The 16,301-nt window shown below is 37.4% G+C and overlaps 1 protein-coding gene across 3 annotated transcripts in view; it reads left to right on the forward strand.

Annotated features, from left to right (window-relative positions):
• MDGA2 (MAM domain containing glycosylphosphatidylinositol anchor 2) overlaps window positions 1-16,301 on the forward strand; it is a 778,429-nt gene that overhangs the window by 560,495 nt on the left and 201,633 nt on the right. For all 3 annotated transcript variants that reach the window (XM_046652130.1, XM_046652131.1, XM_046652132.1), the window contains exon 7: window positions 10,914-11,243. In XM_046652130.1, the coding sequence (XP_046508086.1) occupies window positions 10,914-11,243 (330 nt within the window). The remainder of the gene's footprint in view (window positions 1-10,913; window positions 11,244-16,301) is intronic.

Genomic DNA, 16,301 nt, shown 5'->3' on the forward strand with positions numbered 1-16,301 from the left:
ACATGAAAGACTTGTACTCTGAAAACTATGAGACATTATTGAAAGAAATCGAAGACACAAATAAATGGAAAGATACACTGTGCTCATGGATTGGAAGAATGAATATTGGTAAAGTGTCCATATTACCAAAAGCAATCTACAGATTTGGTGCAACCCCCATCCAAATACCAATGGCATTTTTCACAGAACTGCAACAAAGAATCCTAAAACTAAAACGTGTATGGAACCACAAACGATCCCAAATAGCCAAAGCAATCTTAAGAAAGAAGAACAAAGCTGGAGGTACCACACTTACTGATTTCCAGCTATGTTACAAAGCTATAGTCATCGAAACTATATGGTACTGGCACAAAAACAGACACAGAGATCAATGGAATAGCATGGAGAGCCCAGAAATAAACCCACATGTATATGGTCAATTAATTTATGACAAAGGAGGCAGGAGTATACAATGGGGAAAAAACAGATTCTTCAATAAATGGTGTTGGGAAAACTGGACAGCTACATGCAAAAGAATAAAACTGGAGCACATTTTTACACCATATACAAAAGTAAATTCAAAATGAATTGAAGACTTGAATGTAAGACCTGAAACCATAAAATTCCTAGAAGAAAACATAGGCAGTCAACCCTTTGACATTGGTCTTAGCAATATTTTTTGGACCAGTCTCTTATGGTCCAAAAAAAAGTCAAGGGTAACAAAATCAAAAATAAATAAATGGAATTGCAGCAAACATCAAAAGCTTTTGCACAGTGAAGGAGACCATCAACAAAACAAAAAGGCAAGCTAATGAATGGGAGAAGATATTTGCAAATCATACATCCGATAAGGAATTTAACCATTATTTTAATGTAAATTGAAATGTGTATGATCTAGTCACAATATTTTGTGTCTCAGGAAACAACAAGGGGCTGACCTAGTGGCACAGCTGTAAAGTTTACACATTCTGCTTCCGCAGCCTGGGGTTCACTGGTTCAGATCCCAGGTACAGACCTGTGCACCGCTTGTGAAGCCATGCTGTGGCAGGTGTCCCACATATAAAGTAGAAGAGGATGGGCATGGATGTTAGCTCAGGGCCAGTCTTCCTCAGCAAAAAGAGGAGGTTGGTGACAGATGTTAGCTCAGGGCTAATCTTCCTCAAAAAAAAAAGAAGAAGAAAAGAAAAGAAACAACAAAAACAAACAATTCTCATGTCCCCAAACATGGGCAGCACATGAAAGGTAGAAGATTCAGGAAAAACTCTGTGGTCTGCAATTATGGTAAAATGACTTATAAAACTTCTTTCTCGACCAAGACTGAATTTACAATTACTGTTTGAATGATAGAATCCAAATGAACTAGGGAACTAGGGAACGTGTCATGACAGTTGTGATCAAGATGAGCAAAACCATCTGATTTATTTATTTTCTTAAATATTATCTCATATTTTACCAGTAATAGAAACCAGTAGAAAGGAGATTTTCAAGAAGGAAGAGGGAATCAACAATGTAAAGTGAAATCAAGTGCAAAATGTAAGTGATAGAAAAATAGAGAAGAACTGGAGGAAAACATTGTGTTGACTGGTTAGGAGGTTTTTGCTAACCTTGGAGTCCTTGGTGCCAGGACAGCCCCAGTGACAACCAGTGTGGGAAATGTCCAAGTGAATGAGTGCACAATGGAACAGGGGAGGCGACTAGTGTTTCACTGCTTTTTTAAGACATGTGCTGCAAATAGCTTGAAGGATTATTAAGGTTAAGAAAAGTGTTCTAATTTTAGATGTGACCTAAACAATTTTCTACACTGAAAGTAAAAAGCACATGGAAGAGAAAATATTGAAATCTCAAAAGGAAGTGGGAACCAGAAGAAGGCAGAGCATCTGGGTCCAGTGAGAGAGGCTGGCAGGTGGACAGAAAGAGTTCACAAAGGAGAAAGGCCACAGCTTTTGAGTCAGAAAATAAGAAAAGCAAGACAAGTAGAGAAAGGCTTTTAGTCTCAGTTAGTCTCATTATATTCATCCAGCTTTCACTGCGACATGATCAATTCCGTAATTATTAAGGCGGTACTGTTTTCAAAGGACTTCAAAAGAACTATATTTAGCACAGGCCTTCTAAGCTGCAGTTACGTTGCAGCTGTTTGTAGTCCCAGGTCTTTAAAAACTAATAAAAGTATAATTTACCCTGGACATACGCTCATTTTTCATAGTGAAAGGGTATTATTAAATTTGATAGCAAAGGTGAGCTCAAAATACCTACTAATATTTAACATCATAGGACCAGTAAGTTGTGCTGATTAATATTTGCCTGTTCAAATAACTCGCACTAAGACATCACGCATACTATGTCAAATAATATTTATATGGTAGTCACATTATGAAAATGTTTTTTATTTACATTATATAGAATTTTGATAATTTATCGGCAATATATATTTTCTCCTTAAGATAGGACTGAAATGCTAAGAATGCAAAATAATGAGGATAATAAATAATATTATTAATTTAGTCCACTTCTTTTCCCCTGCTCAAGGAAAGGCTTACACCAAAAGGCAGAATTTGTGTCCATCTAAAAAATTCTTTCTTTCTTTAATTCCCACTCAAAATACTTACCTGCAGTTATTCTATTGAGCAAGGACGTTTAAAAGACAATTAAAATTCAACCATACTTTGCTTGAATGATTAACTGTAGTAATTAGCCTTGGGTAAATTCACAAAATAAGTAGAGCCTTGATACTACATAATTAAATACAACCCCCCTTTCCTTTCAACATCTAATTCTGCATTCAAATTATCAGAGGTGTTGTTTTAAACCACTTTTAAGAAATGGGTGTGATGAGTTTTTTTGTTCTTGCATTATTAATGAACTTTTATTCAGAGTATAGATTGGCAATTGGAGATGCTGGATAAACGGAAGCGAGTGTAAGAATGCCTAATAACATGTAAGAAAAAAAGACCTCTTGACACTTCTCCCTTCTCTAGAAGCTTTAATACTTCTAATAATAACACTTTAAGCGCTTTTTTACGACAACATAAAGTGTAAATAAGTAAATACTATTATTATTTCCTCAAGCCACTGAGCTAGATTGTCTTACTAACTTATATCAATAATTGCAAATTGTAATACATCAGACAGAGAAAGACAAATACCACGTGATTTCACTCATATCTGGAACATAAGCAAACACATAAATATGAAGAATAGGTTGGTGGTTGCCAGAGAGGAAGGGGACGCATGCGTACCGTGACGGATGGCAACTAGACTGCCGGTGGTGAGCACGATGTGGTGTACACAGAAGTCGAATTAGAATGACGTACGCCTGGATTCTATATACTGTTATAAACCACTGTTACTTCAATTAAAAAAAAGAAAAAGAAGGAGGGGGAGTGAAGCCCATCCTGGCCCCAAAAAGAGGCTGCAGGAGAGCCAGACTGCTGAGTGAGGCCCCGCTGTGCCGCCTGCTGCCTGGGTCAGCTGTGCCCCAGTGTCCTCAACTGTCAAATGAGCTTGTGGGGTTGTCGTGTGGATTAAATGAGTTAACATCTGTAAAAAATAATTGCAAATTGTACAGAAGATAATGCATTTAGTTCCCTTTTTGATGCTATCTGCATATTTCAAAATGTGCGTTTCCAAGCTAGGAGCAAATTGATAACTTAAATTTTTAAAATGCTGGTTGGTTGGGGAAGAGAAGAAACGCAGTGCTGTTGGTGCAGACTGGTTTATTAGATGGCTCTGAAATATGTGTTATAACTTCATTGGGACAGTAGATCCATCTTAACTTTAACAATCAAAATGTTTCCCGTCTTTCAGTATTTTCAATCATAAATTTATTTTCACCAGAAAGTTGTATCCTTGTTGTATCGATTATTTTGCAATGCTCATAATGGGAATGCCTAAAACATCAAGAATGCAATCAAATTTTAGAGTCTTTTCAATGATTCTCATCGACTAATGGATTCTTTTACTCTGTTCTGTGGGATACTAGTCCTCAAAGATGTTCCACAAGTAGTTTTTCTTAAATGCCATCAGCCCCTCTAGGAGTATTGCAGTCTGCACGTTAGCATGTTCAAAGCTCTGAAAAGTTCTGCAGAAAAGCAAACTTTTTTTCTTGATTACTTATACATTCTTTAAGGAGCTTCTTTTTTCTTCTTTTTTAAACATCACTGTATAGCATTATATAAATTTCAGGTGTACCTCATTGTGTTTTGACTTCTGTACACACTACATTGTATTCACCAGCGTAAGTCTAGTTGCCATCGTCACTGTATGTGTGTTCCCCTTGCCCCATTTCACCCTCCCCCTGCCCCCTCCCCCTTTGGTAACCACCAATCTGTTCTCTGTATCTATTTGTTTATACTCCACATATGAGTGAAATCATTCAGTATTTATCTTTCTTTCTCTGTGTCATTTCACTTAATATAATATCCTCAAGGCCCATCCATGTTGTTGCAAATGGCATGGTTTCATGCTTTTTCATGACTCAGTCATATTCCATTGTATATATATACCACATCTTCCCTATCCATTTGTCTGTTAATGGGCAACTAGGTTGCTTCCAAATCTTGGCTATTGTGAATAATGCTGCAATGAACATAGGGATGCATATATCTTTTCAAATTAGTGTTTTCACATTCTTTGGATAAATATCCAGAAGGGGTATAGCTGGATCAAATGATAGGTCTATTCTTAATTATTTGAGGAATCTCCATAGTGCTTTCCACAGAGGCTATGCCAATTTATGTTCCCACCAGCAGTGTACGAGGGTTCCCTCTTCTCCACATACTTGTCAACGCTTGTTATTTATTGTCTTTTTAATTGTGGCCATTTTGATGGGCACGAGGTGATCTTTCGTTATGGTTTTGATTTGCATTTCCAGAATAACTAGTGATGTTGAACATCTTTTCATGTGCCTGTTGGCCATATATATGTCTTCTTTGGAGAAATGTCTGTTCAGGTCCTCTACCCATTTTTTGATTTGGTTGTTCATTTGTTGTTGTTGTTGAGTTGTATGAGCTCTTTATATATTTTGGATATTCATGTCTTATTGGATATATGGTTTGCAAATATCTTCTCCCAACTGGTAGACTGTCTTTTCATTTTGTTGATGGTTTCCATCACCATTCAGAAGCTTTCTAGTTTGATGTAGTCCTATTTGTTTAATTTTTTCTTTTGTCTCCCTTTTCATATTCAAAAAGATACCACTAAGACTGGGGTTAAAGAGCATACTACCTATGTCTTCTTCTAGATATTTTATGGTTTCAGGTCTTACATTCAGGTTTTTAATCCATTTGAGTAATTTTTGTATATAGTGTAAGATAATACTCTACTTTCACTCTTTTGCATGTGGCTGTCCAGTTTTCCCAACACAGTTTATTGAAGAGATCTTCCTTTCTCCATTGTATGCTCTTAGCTCCTTTGTCGAAGATTAGCTGTCCATAGGTGTGTAGGCTTATTTCTGGGCTCTCAATTCTGCTCCATTGATCTGTGTGTCTGTTTTTCTGCCATTACCTTGCTGTCTCGTTTACTATAGCTTTGTAGCATATTTTGAAATCAGGGAGTGTGGTACCTCCAGCACTGTTCTTTTTTCTTAGGATGGCAGAAAAGCGAATCTTCACTCATATAATCAATCCCAAAAACTTATTTGTTCTATTTTCTTTTAACATGATTCCTATTAACCTTTTTCTGAAACAGATTTTGGCGGATACCATTTCAGATGCTGTAACTGTGCTTACATGTCAATTTTCTTCCTTTTTCCATCTTTCCTGAAAAATGATTATCAACCGAGCTCTGGGGCATGTAAACAAGACCTTTGCAGGAAATCCAGTCTCCTTTACAAAGCAGGGATGAATAACACATCACGTTTGGTAGCTGATGTCCCTGACACATTCTAGGACCCATGACTAGCTTGTCAGTGGCCGTGATAGAATGAGCTCTCCTGAGTTTTTCTGTACAGAAAGTCTTTCATATATACATTCCTATAGTATAAATACTGTTTGTTCATCAAGTATTATTCTGTTCCCACAACAAAACCCCTGAGTCCTTGAGGACATCATATCTCTGCTCTTCTCTCTATCCTGTTCTCTCCCATGCATCTTGGAACATAAGACTACCAAACAAAAATAGAGTTACTGGATGTAATAGACTGAATGGAAACAACTGGAATCCATAAAGTTAGTGCTTTGAAATGTCACTTTTAATTAAATTCGATGAAAACTATTGAATACCAACTATAATGAGGAACACAGTTCAGGATTTGGGAACAATAAAGAAGAATAAGGCGTGGCCCCTCCCCAGGTGCTCACAGTCTCCCTGAGGTACCTGATGCTAATAAGACACATGATATACACCATCATTTACTAAGTTGCTTTGCTGATGTAATGTATTTCCAACTGTTTATTCAATTGGTATCCAGCGGGACTGGCAAATGCTTATTTTTTCACTCAAATATTTTTATTGTCTTTAACAGAGAATAAATGAATAGAAAATCAATTTTTATTTATCTGATTACACCCTTAATGATTTCTAGATCCATTCCTCTGAGCAACATTTTGAGAGTTTTTCATATTGACCAGAATCTTACTGGGATTATAAGAAGTGGTATATTTGGAGATTTTTAACTAATTTGTCTTCTTAGAATGGTCGTCAGTGGTTGCTGTGTGTCTCATCATCCTTCTGAAATAGATTCTTAGGAGAGGTTCAAAAGCTGACACCAGATATTTCTTATCTCCAAAGAGAGGCTTTCTGATTAAAACTTAAAACTGTCATTTTTTGTTCTGTCTACAATTTTTTTTTTCTTTTATGGAACCACTATGTGTTTAATACCTTATGGAACATTTGATAAACAAATCAGTGCATCTTATAATTTTAAATCTATAGCTACAGGCAAGATACAGTCGCACAGCCTCCTCTTTGTCTGCATCTGCATTGAGCTTGTACCCCAGAAAGCCAAACGCCTAGACCTCTCCAAAGCCAATGGTCTCTTGCTCAGGGATGAGCTCAGGAAGTAATCTGATTTTAAATCATGGAAGTCCTCTTCATAACTGCAGACATGCACAGGCAAAAATCCACTTTGATCTTTAGGGAAGGGCGCAACAAGCCCGCCGTGACTCCGCAGCCGCGTTGCCTTTGTGCCCCACTTCCACCTCTGTGCAGCGCACCTTTGCAAATCTCCAAGGAGAGGCACCTCTGCGAGTGGTCTTGGAATGTCCTCGCGGGAACCTGTCAGAAGCGAATGTGGGCCAAGTGTGCACCCAGTTCTCACGATATTCAAAAAGGGGCTCTGGGTTATATTGCAATGTTTCTAAACTGATTATCCAGAACAGAGGCTCAGCTTGATGCCGATTCTTTACACGCATTGCCAGACTAAACAAGTACCTTTTGAGGTTCATCCATCACAATTTATGATACATTAAGCTAAATCTAATGTTCTCTCAGGCTGGTGTTAGGGGATTTTCAATATTCAGACTAAGAAATTGCATTTGGGGAAAGGGATTCCTCCTCTCTTTTTCCATAGAATTTCTTTAGTTCTGGAGTGTCTTGTTGTGTCTATTAGATCCCTGTTATTCTCAGGTTCTAACGGCAGATTGATTTTAAGCATTTGAAATCTTAACTGGTAGCAGGAAATGACTTTAAATTAACATTGCATGAACTACTATAAATTGTTCATTGAGAAAGAGTATTTAATTATAAACGAAGGAAGCTGCTTCCCAGTTGATTAACTATATTAAACACTATTTTCAAAACTCTACGCTATTGCCAATAAGCTATTTCTCACAATAGGTCCCAGAGGGAGCCTAATACTATCACCTCCTATTTTTATAAATGATGCACTTGACCCGTAAAAATTAGATTGTCCATATTGGACCACATAGAAATGAAAAACTAGAGTTAGGTTTCAAGTTCTTAATGTACCTGTGCCTAGTTTCCAGATCTATGCTCTTAGTTCTCTGAGCAGCCACAGTAAGTTAGAAAATCAAATAAATGTAACTGTCTTCTGTTACTACAGATTGCTAAACACACACACACACACACACACACACACACACACACACTTTTTGTTTTCCCCTTAAAACATTTCTGTTCTGTATGCAAAACCAGATATTTTGTTATGGAGTAACATAAAATGAATTCAGAGAGATGGCTCTCCAGTCAAATGATCCATGCTACTTATTCTGGTATTCCTTAACTTTAGCTCACTTGCCACACTGACTTGTCCCTCTTTTCCTTTTGAGAATCTGTCGTTTGGAAGAGTAATATGATTGACTTTGGCCAAATCATAGAACTGTCTGATGCTGAGATCAACAAATATTTGTGGCAATGAGTTCTTGCTTAAAAGTTCACTTGATTATATTGTTTTCTATCAAAAAATATAATTACATAACATATTTAATCTTATTCATTAATTGATTTCCAGATTTATAATCTTTAATATTTTTTACTTTGGATTTTAAAAGTTATTTTTCATGAATAAAACAGTCCATAACAGATAGTAAAGATATCAATTTCATTTTTTTTTGTGAGTGGCTTTTGAATTGTTTAGTAATTTAAATCTAATTTTTCAGATGAGTTTGAAGTTCTCTCAATGTCAGTATCACCTTCATACGTCACTGTGCAGACCACAGGGCTAGAAAACAATAACTGTCTAGGAAGTAAACATTAATCATGGAAATATCCAAGTTTTTTCTTGTGTTTGTATATGGCAACCAACATGTAACTCTGGAATGAAATTTATTCTAAATGTATCCCCATATGAAGCTATTAATAAATTAATATGTATTTTTTAAACTTTCAAAATTGTGAATTGTCCGTTTAAAATTTTTGTTTAGATTTATAAGTTCACTATAGAAACAGGATAAGGAAAATTCTTACCAAATGAAAGGAAGCTCATTTAAATGTTATGGTGCTACCAAAAGTAAATGCTTCTTCAGATACTATTTTTTTAGATCTATTAAAAAAAAAAAAGGCCGTCTATGATCTTATGATTCACTTGGTGCTATGGAACTTCAATTACATGTGACATATACATGCACAGTGTTATATACCAAATACAGTTGCCAGATGTGGACGTTTTTAGCTCCTTTTGCTTTCTAGATATAAAGTCATGATTCAATGCCTATTAAAATATAAATTCATGACTCTAGGTAATCGAATGCTCCTGTGTTCATCCTAGAGTCATGTGCTGATAAAGATGTGATTTAGAATAAATAGGCTTCTTAGTTGCATTTTACTGTGGAAAAATGTATCAAACAGCAAGACGAGAAAGTGATTTACATGTTTGTCTTTTGGTGTTTTCATTAAGAGTGAAGCTTTGTGCATTTTCTAAACTATATTTTGAAGAATTCTCCTCTAAGATTCGGGATTCAGACTTCTTGAAGCTTATCGATCATTTCATATCTATGCAGTGTGTGGCTTTTCTAGACAGAAGTATCGCAAGTGTTGGGGGCATGAGTTGGACTATAATCCATGAGTACATGATTTGCCGTACGTGAGGGTCAGGGTTACGTCTACTGTGTTCATTCCACGTATAAGGGCCTCTCTTAGTGCCTAGTCCTGACCAGGAACCCTGGAAATATTTCTTCAATAAAAAGAAAGATATAAACATCGTTTCTGATATTCATTTATCTCTCCTCACTAAGATACAAACAAGAAAGCAGAGGAAAATATTTGAGACTTAAGAGTAAAGAAAATTAAAAGCAAAATTTCTTAAGATTTAAAAATGTATTAACTTCCAGTGCAATCTTCCATAGTTCTACAGATGTCCGTGGTACGTCCTGGCCCTTACTGGGCTAACTGAGGAAAATCACATTGAATTCAGGAATGGTACCCAGACTGCAGTTGGAAGGCCTCCAGTGTCTGCAGGTCCTCTAAATTCACGTCATCTCTGCCAGTGTCATCATATATTTAGATTTAATGGAAAAAGTGAATGAACACTATTTTATTCTGATAATTATGTTTCACTGCTTGTGCTACATTTCATTGCATAGGGATGGTGATGTTAAAGGAGAGGGAAATGGGGAAGGATGTTGGAAAGGAGAAAAATGTGTGTACGAGAGCATCACTGCCGTGAAAAGCAGACTCTAGTCCATATTGAATCCCATGGTATCATTCCAAGTCAGAACCAGAGCCCCCAGGAAGCCGATAGATGCTCCCCCACAGCCTCCGGGAGTCGTTGCCACTGACACAGGTTGTGAGAACAGCACTGACCTCAGACCCCAACAGCACAGTGTTAGGACACAAACAACACGGCATATTTCCAAGACATCTGCCAAGAGGTTCCTTTGACCATCTGCATGAGAGAACCAGCAGACAGTTCCCGCTGGAAACATCTATGGTGGAATAGAGCAGTCACAGCAAATGTTTTGAAAAAACTTTTTTTTCAATTCAGATTACTTAAGTATATGAAAATGCCTCATGAATTTGAACTGACTCAATTCTTACAAAACTAGTTTTGGTCAGCGTGTAGATAGAACTGTAGAAGTATTTTCTTTAATATGACATTTTTGCAATATTTGAGTCATTTGGGAAATTGTGCCATAATTAAGGGGTTGCATAGGTACAGAATTGGGCTTAATGATCCATATTATTATTTTTAACTATAACACCTAATGAGTTTCTATAAAGAGGTTACATCATTTGTTCAAAATTCAGTGGCAACAATGTTTAAGTATCATATATAGACAAAGCATTTTTTATATCACTGGAAAATATCTAATTTATAAAAATCAGTGTTTAGAGTCTTCAAGTGACTTAGGTCTTTATATTATTTCTAGATTACCTAAATGAGATTTATTGATATGTACACTGCTTGGACATAACAAAGAAACATATATGCATTTTATTTTATTTTGCTTTATTTCAGCCCAGAGATAATTACCTAGAGTGAATGAATCCCTAACGTTATGAAAGTAACACTAACTGCTTATGGAATTTTTATGTTTTAGCATTAAAAAAAGGACGATTTTGGATCACACCAGATCCTTATCACAAAGATGACAACATCCAGATTGGGCGTGAGGTGAAAATATCTTGCCAAGTAGAAGCTGTCCCTTCTGAGGAGTTAACATTTAGTTGGTTTAAAAACGGTCGTCCATTAAGAAGTTCTGAGCGGATGGTTATTACGCAGACTGATCCGGATGTCTCCCCGGGAACGACCAACTTGGACATCATTGACTTAAAATTCACGGATTTTGGGACATACACGTGTGTAGCATCTCTGAAGGGAGGAGGCATATCTGACATCAGTATTGATGTCAACATATCCAGCAGCACAGGTAAGAAGCATAGTGATGATGCAAAAGGTGTTCACATTAAGAATAATTTATTTGCATTTAGCAGAAAAAATAGTCTTCAGTCAAGCTAAGAGCATTCTTATCTTTCAAGTTTCCTAAAACCGAAATCCTAACATTCTGAATGCCCAATAGATATCACGTTAAGAGACGTCATTACTTCTATTTTGATTTAGATTTACATGAGCTCTTACAGAAATACTGCAAATAAAATCAATAGCATTGGCTGTGATCGGTATAGGCTCCTAGGTTAAATAGTACCAGTTTGGGGGTTTTTTTTGGATAATTAATTAGGAGCCTTCTGTAGAGCCTTAAATTATATTAATTAATAAAGTTAAACAGTAAATGTCTAAAGAGTTGAGATAATTCTCAGAAATTTTAAACAAACAGAAACTATACAGTCCTAAGAAAATACCGAGAGATAATTGGAATATTTAATATAAGATATATCAGAAATGCATTTTCCACCAACAAAAGCCAATGGTAAAAGTGTTAAAGTTGTCATCACATGTGACCTTTGGAAGAACCTTATGATAGAATCTCTTCACAGTGAGAATGGTTAAATATAAAAATATATTGGAGTGAAATTCCTTCTAAGGTTAAAAACAAAGCTATGTCCTCACTTTTCCCTCAATTCCCTGTGCATCTGTAGATGAGGACACGTGCACGGCTTCGGGGGGGGGGGGGGGGGGGGGCACGCTAGCCAGACTCCCAGGATGGCAGAAAGCCTGTGAGTCTGTGAACATGCATTTGGAGAAGTCCAAAGTAGCTTTCTTTGTTTTGCCAGGTTGTTACCAGATTGAATTTTAATTTAAGATTCTTATATAATCCAAGTGTGAATAGTGTGTGTTGAAAACATGGAGCACAAATGTAGCTAGCAGACACACTCTGTTGTGAGGCAATTTAATCTGTTGGCTTTTGCTTTCTAGTCAGACAGCATTTGGACTTTTGTACGTTAACAGATTGACCTGTGACTGTGCGTTTTCTCATGATTCCAAATTGCAGCGCACACGGGGTTGATTTCACCCCTCAAGGGATACAGGTCCACACTTCAGGCTGACAAGTGAGCTTGCTTCTCACCACTCTCCATTATTTCTAAGGAATATTCCATTTTTATCAGCTACAATTAACATAAAAGGAAGTTACAGTGTTGAGAATTATTGTGTTTGGACAGATGTCCTTTTCTAGGTAAAGCAACAACAATCACTATTTTTTATCTAACCTGTATTTCAAATGGTGCTAGCACGAGGGGATGGACTTATTTTAGGATGTCTAATGGAAAGCTGTTGGTATGCTCAGTCAGTCATCATTGGTTTATGTATTCAATCAACAAATATCCATTGATTGCCTACATCCGTGTGCTAGGTGACATCCACTGTGATATTTCCTATAAGCGTAGGAACAAGTTTGTAAAGGTCCAAGATCATTTGTCCTTATTTAGGAGGGACCGTCTTCCAGAAGTGGTCTCCACTTAATTATAAGCTTTGCTTTGGTTGGTTGTTGGCCTGGTTTTGTTTTCTTGGTTCTTTTTCAGAACCAGTGTAACTAACCCAGATCCAAGGAATCAATGCTCCTATCTAAAGGGACTTGTCGGATGGGAGCACACTGCATAATCCACTAAACAGACAAAAAAAAGAGCACAGGATAGAGAGAAGAAAGGAGCATTATATAATTACTCACAAATTAGTCCTAACGTTCATTTTTCTTTGAGGAAGATTAGCTCTGAGCTAACTACTGCTAATCCTCCTCTTTTTGCTGAGGAAGCCTGGCCCTGAGCTAACATCTGTGCCCATCTTCCTCTACTTTATATGTGGGACACCTACCACAGCATGGCTTTTGCCAAGTGGTGCCATGTCTGCACCCGGGATCCGAACCGGCGAACCCCAGGCTTCTGAGAAGCGGAACATGGGAACTTAACCGCTGCACCACCAGGCCGCCCCCGAACGTTCATTTTTAAGCAGACTAGTTATGTTGCCTATTTGAAACTACACTTTGTAAATGACAAAGTAGAAAAAATAACCTGCAGTGATTCATGAAATTTTCAAAAATCCTAAAAGGAAAATACCAAAAGATGATCAGAAAAGCAGAAAATAATAAATGCCTCTTAGTAATAAAAGTTGAGTTATAGTAAAGTTTCTTAAGTATTATCATTTGGTCTGGTTACCAAAGGTAACCGTACTAGAGATAAAGGAGGTATGTTACGTCCTCTTCCAGAACATTCCCCTTTGCTGTCCCGCTCCCCCCAACCACAGGCAGACCTGGTCAGGGTCCGTCTCCTCCCTAGAGTGGAAGCTTGTGGAGTCTGGGACTTTGTCCTGTTCATTGTTGTAATCTCAGCATCGGGAACAATACATGACGCTTAGTAGGTACTCAGTAAGTAGTTATTAAAAAAAGAAATGAGCTAATTTGCGCACATCGCTGTCCTTTCAAGTTTCCTGTCGTCCTTCTGTTACCTCCGCAAGATAGATATTTGGCGTCTCTCTTCCTGTTCTTATTTTAATTCCCTACTGACTTTAAAAAAAGTTGTTCAACAGATCACTTTATACTGTGATGTAATATGTTATACCTCTCAGATGCAGGACCGGCTGCACAACTCGTGGTGTGCAGTGAAAATAAAAAAGTGGGTCCCTTGTTCAGAACTTGCTAAGAATTCCACGATGGCAACATCAGAGCCTTAATCCAAGTGTGGGGCCCCCTCAGCGTGACTGTGCAGGTGGCATGCTCGTGGGGCTGGCCTGTGCAGGGGATTGTAGTTTGATAGGGAGGCCTGGAGAAGACGACCTTTAACCTAAAGGATGAGTCACTGAAGGCGATTACACGCTCTGTCTTCATGCTGAAACGGGTTCTGATGCTCCCATTTTGCTTACAGCAGAGCGGAAAACCAGAGTACAGTATAAAGATCTCTAAACCTGAGATTGCGTGATTCAAATGATAGCAATAAAAACTATTTTTATCCCCACACGGTAGAAGATGACACTTAAAGCAGTGCTTTACTGTGAAATGTAGAGATATTCCTGCGACAGAGTCTGAACAGTGAGAATGAACAGGCTGGAGAATGGAGGAAGATGCTGTCCTATATTAATTCCTTCCTATAACGAACCATATAGCATTCAGAGGAAATCCCCACAAACTGGGTGAGTGAAGTCAGAGGAGGAAACTCCTGTTACGACAGAGTGAATCTGTGCGGACTGCTCAGACTCTGGGTTTTGCTACTTAAATTATTACTATCTTACCGAAGTTGGATGGATCACGTAGTCAGTGGTTTTCTTATGTGTTAACATTTTCTTTATGTTAAATATCAGCTATTTTACGGAAACATTTTAAACCTTGAATAAATTTCTGAACTTTTTGTTTTTCGTGCAAAATCTTACCTTAAATCCTCGTGTTACTGTGTCTTAAGAGACATATATGAAAGTTATTACGATGAGGAGGACGTACCATCCGGCTCTTCTGCGTGATACAGTTGGAAACCGTTTGGTTTCATGACAGGCCCACATCTCCACATATGCTTTGAGGACTTTTAAAATTGAAATGTAAAATGTGTCAGGAAGGTAAATCCTAGTTTACAGAATTATTAATATTTTTAAAGACAATGATTTGAAGTTTGCCTCATGCATTTGATTGAATAACAAAAACTGTGATATATGTCGTGAGAGATTGTCTTATTTTCACATTACTTCAACATTAGAAACTTTTTTTTCCTCCTGATTCTGTAAACTTTCAAATCGTTTTGTCGTGAGCCTTTGTTGTTTTGTCAATTTAAAATTCATGTTTCTCGTAGATTCTTTTACTGTTGTTGCTCTGGATCTGGGTCTTTGTCACATGGTGATGGAAAAGCGGGCCTTGCCCGTGAGGACGTTAAGATCTAAGGTGTCAAATTACTTAGTTTTCAGATGACTTAGAAATTAGGCACCATATGTAGTGGGATGAAGGCTATACTTAAAGTTTGATCAGACTTCTCTAGGAATTGTGAATGCTTTTCTCAGTGTAGGCACTGGAAAGTGTCATAGAAAAATGACATTTGAGTTACATCTTGATGAAGTGGCATTGTGATACTGACAGTGGATGGAGGGTACATTTGACAAAATATACGAGATGAAGAAAGTCCCAGGGATATTATGTGATTCTTCATTTCTTGCTATTCTTTTTGCATTTCTTGCTATGTAGAATTAATATTAATTGATGTTAATATAAGCAAGTTATATTGATACATTTCAATTTTATTATTATCACTGCTGAAGCTATAATTTATCTGGCTAGACTGCAAATAACTTAACAAATACATTATAGGTGCTGGCCTGGTGGCATAGTGATTAAGTTCGTGCATTCTGCTTTGGCAGCACGGGGTTCACAGGTTCAGATCCCAGGTGCGGACATACACACTGCTCATCAAGCCATGTTGTGGTGGCATCCCACATACAAAATGGAGGAAGATCAGCAGAGATGTCAGCTCAGCAACAATCTTCCTCAAGCAAAAAGGGAAAGGTTGGCAACAGATCTTAGCTCAGGGCCAATCATCCTCACCAAAAAGAAAAAACAAAGACAAAAAACTTGAAGTTGTATAGGATGAGTCTAGTGAAGGTAGGCAGTGTTATGTTAGAGGAGGTCATTAGTAAGACTGTCACATGTGAGACCTGATAATGCTTTGATCTGAGGAAGCTTCTATGTAGTCAAGAGTTATGTAATTGGACACAGAAAAATTTACCTTCTTCCTTGACTCCAAAATTGTGAGGTTCAGTCCATGACCTCCAGATTAATGATGGAGAACAGAGGTCAGGAATCTTTTTCTGTAAAGGGCTAGATAGTAAGTGCTTTAGGCTTTGCAGGCTATGTACTTTCTGTCATGACTATTCTACTCTGCTGTTATAGTACAGAAGCTGCCACAGACAATAAAATGAATGGGCACACTTGTGTTCCGATAAAACTTTATTTACAAAAACAGATGGTGGGCCATATTATGCTGATCCCTAACCTCACTTTTTTGTGTGTACGTGAGGAAGATTGGCCCTGAGCTAATATCTGTTGCCAATCTTCCTCTTTTTG

The sequence above is a fragment of the Equus quagga genome, chromosome 2 (assembly GCF_021613505.1).
Source record: "Equus quagga isolate Etosha38 chromosome 2, UCLA_HA_Equagga_1.0, whole genome shotgun sequence".
NCBI lineage: Eukaryota > Metazoa > Chordata > Mammalia > Perissodactyla > Equidae > Equus > Equus quagga.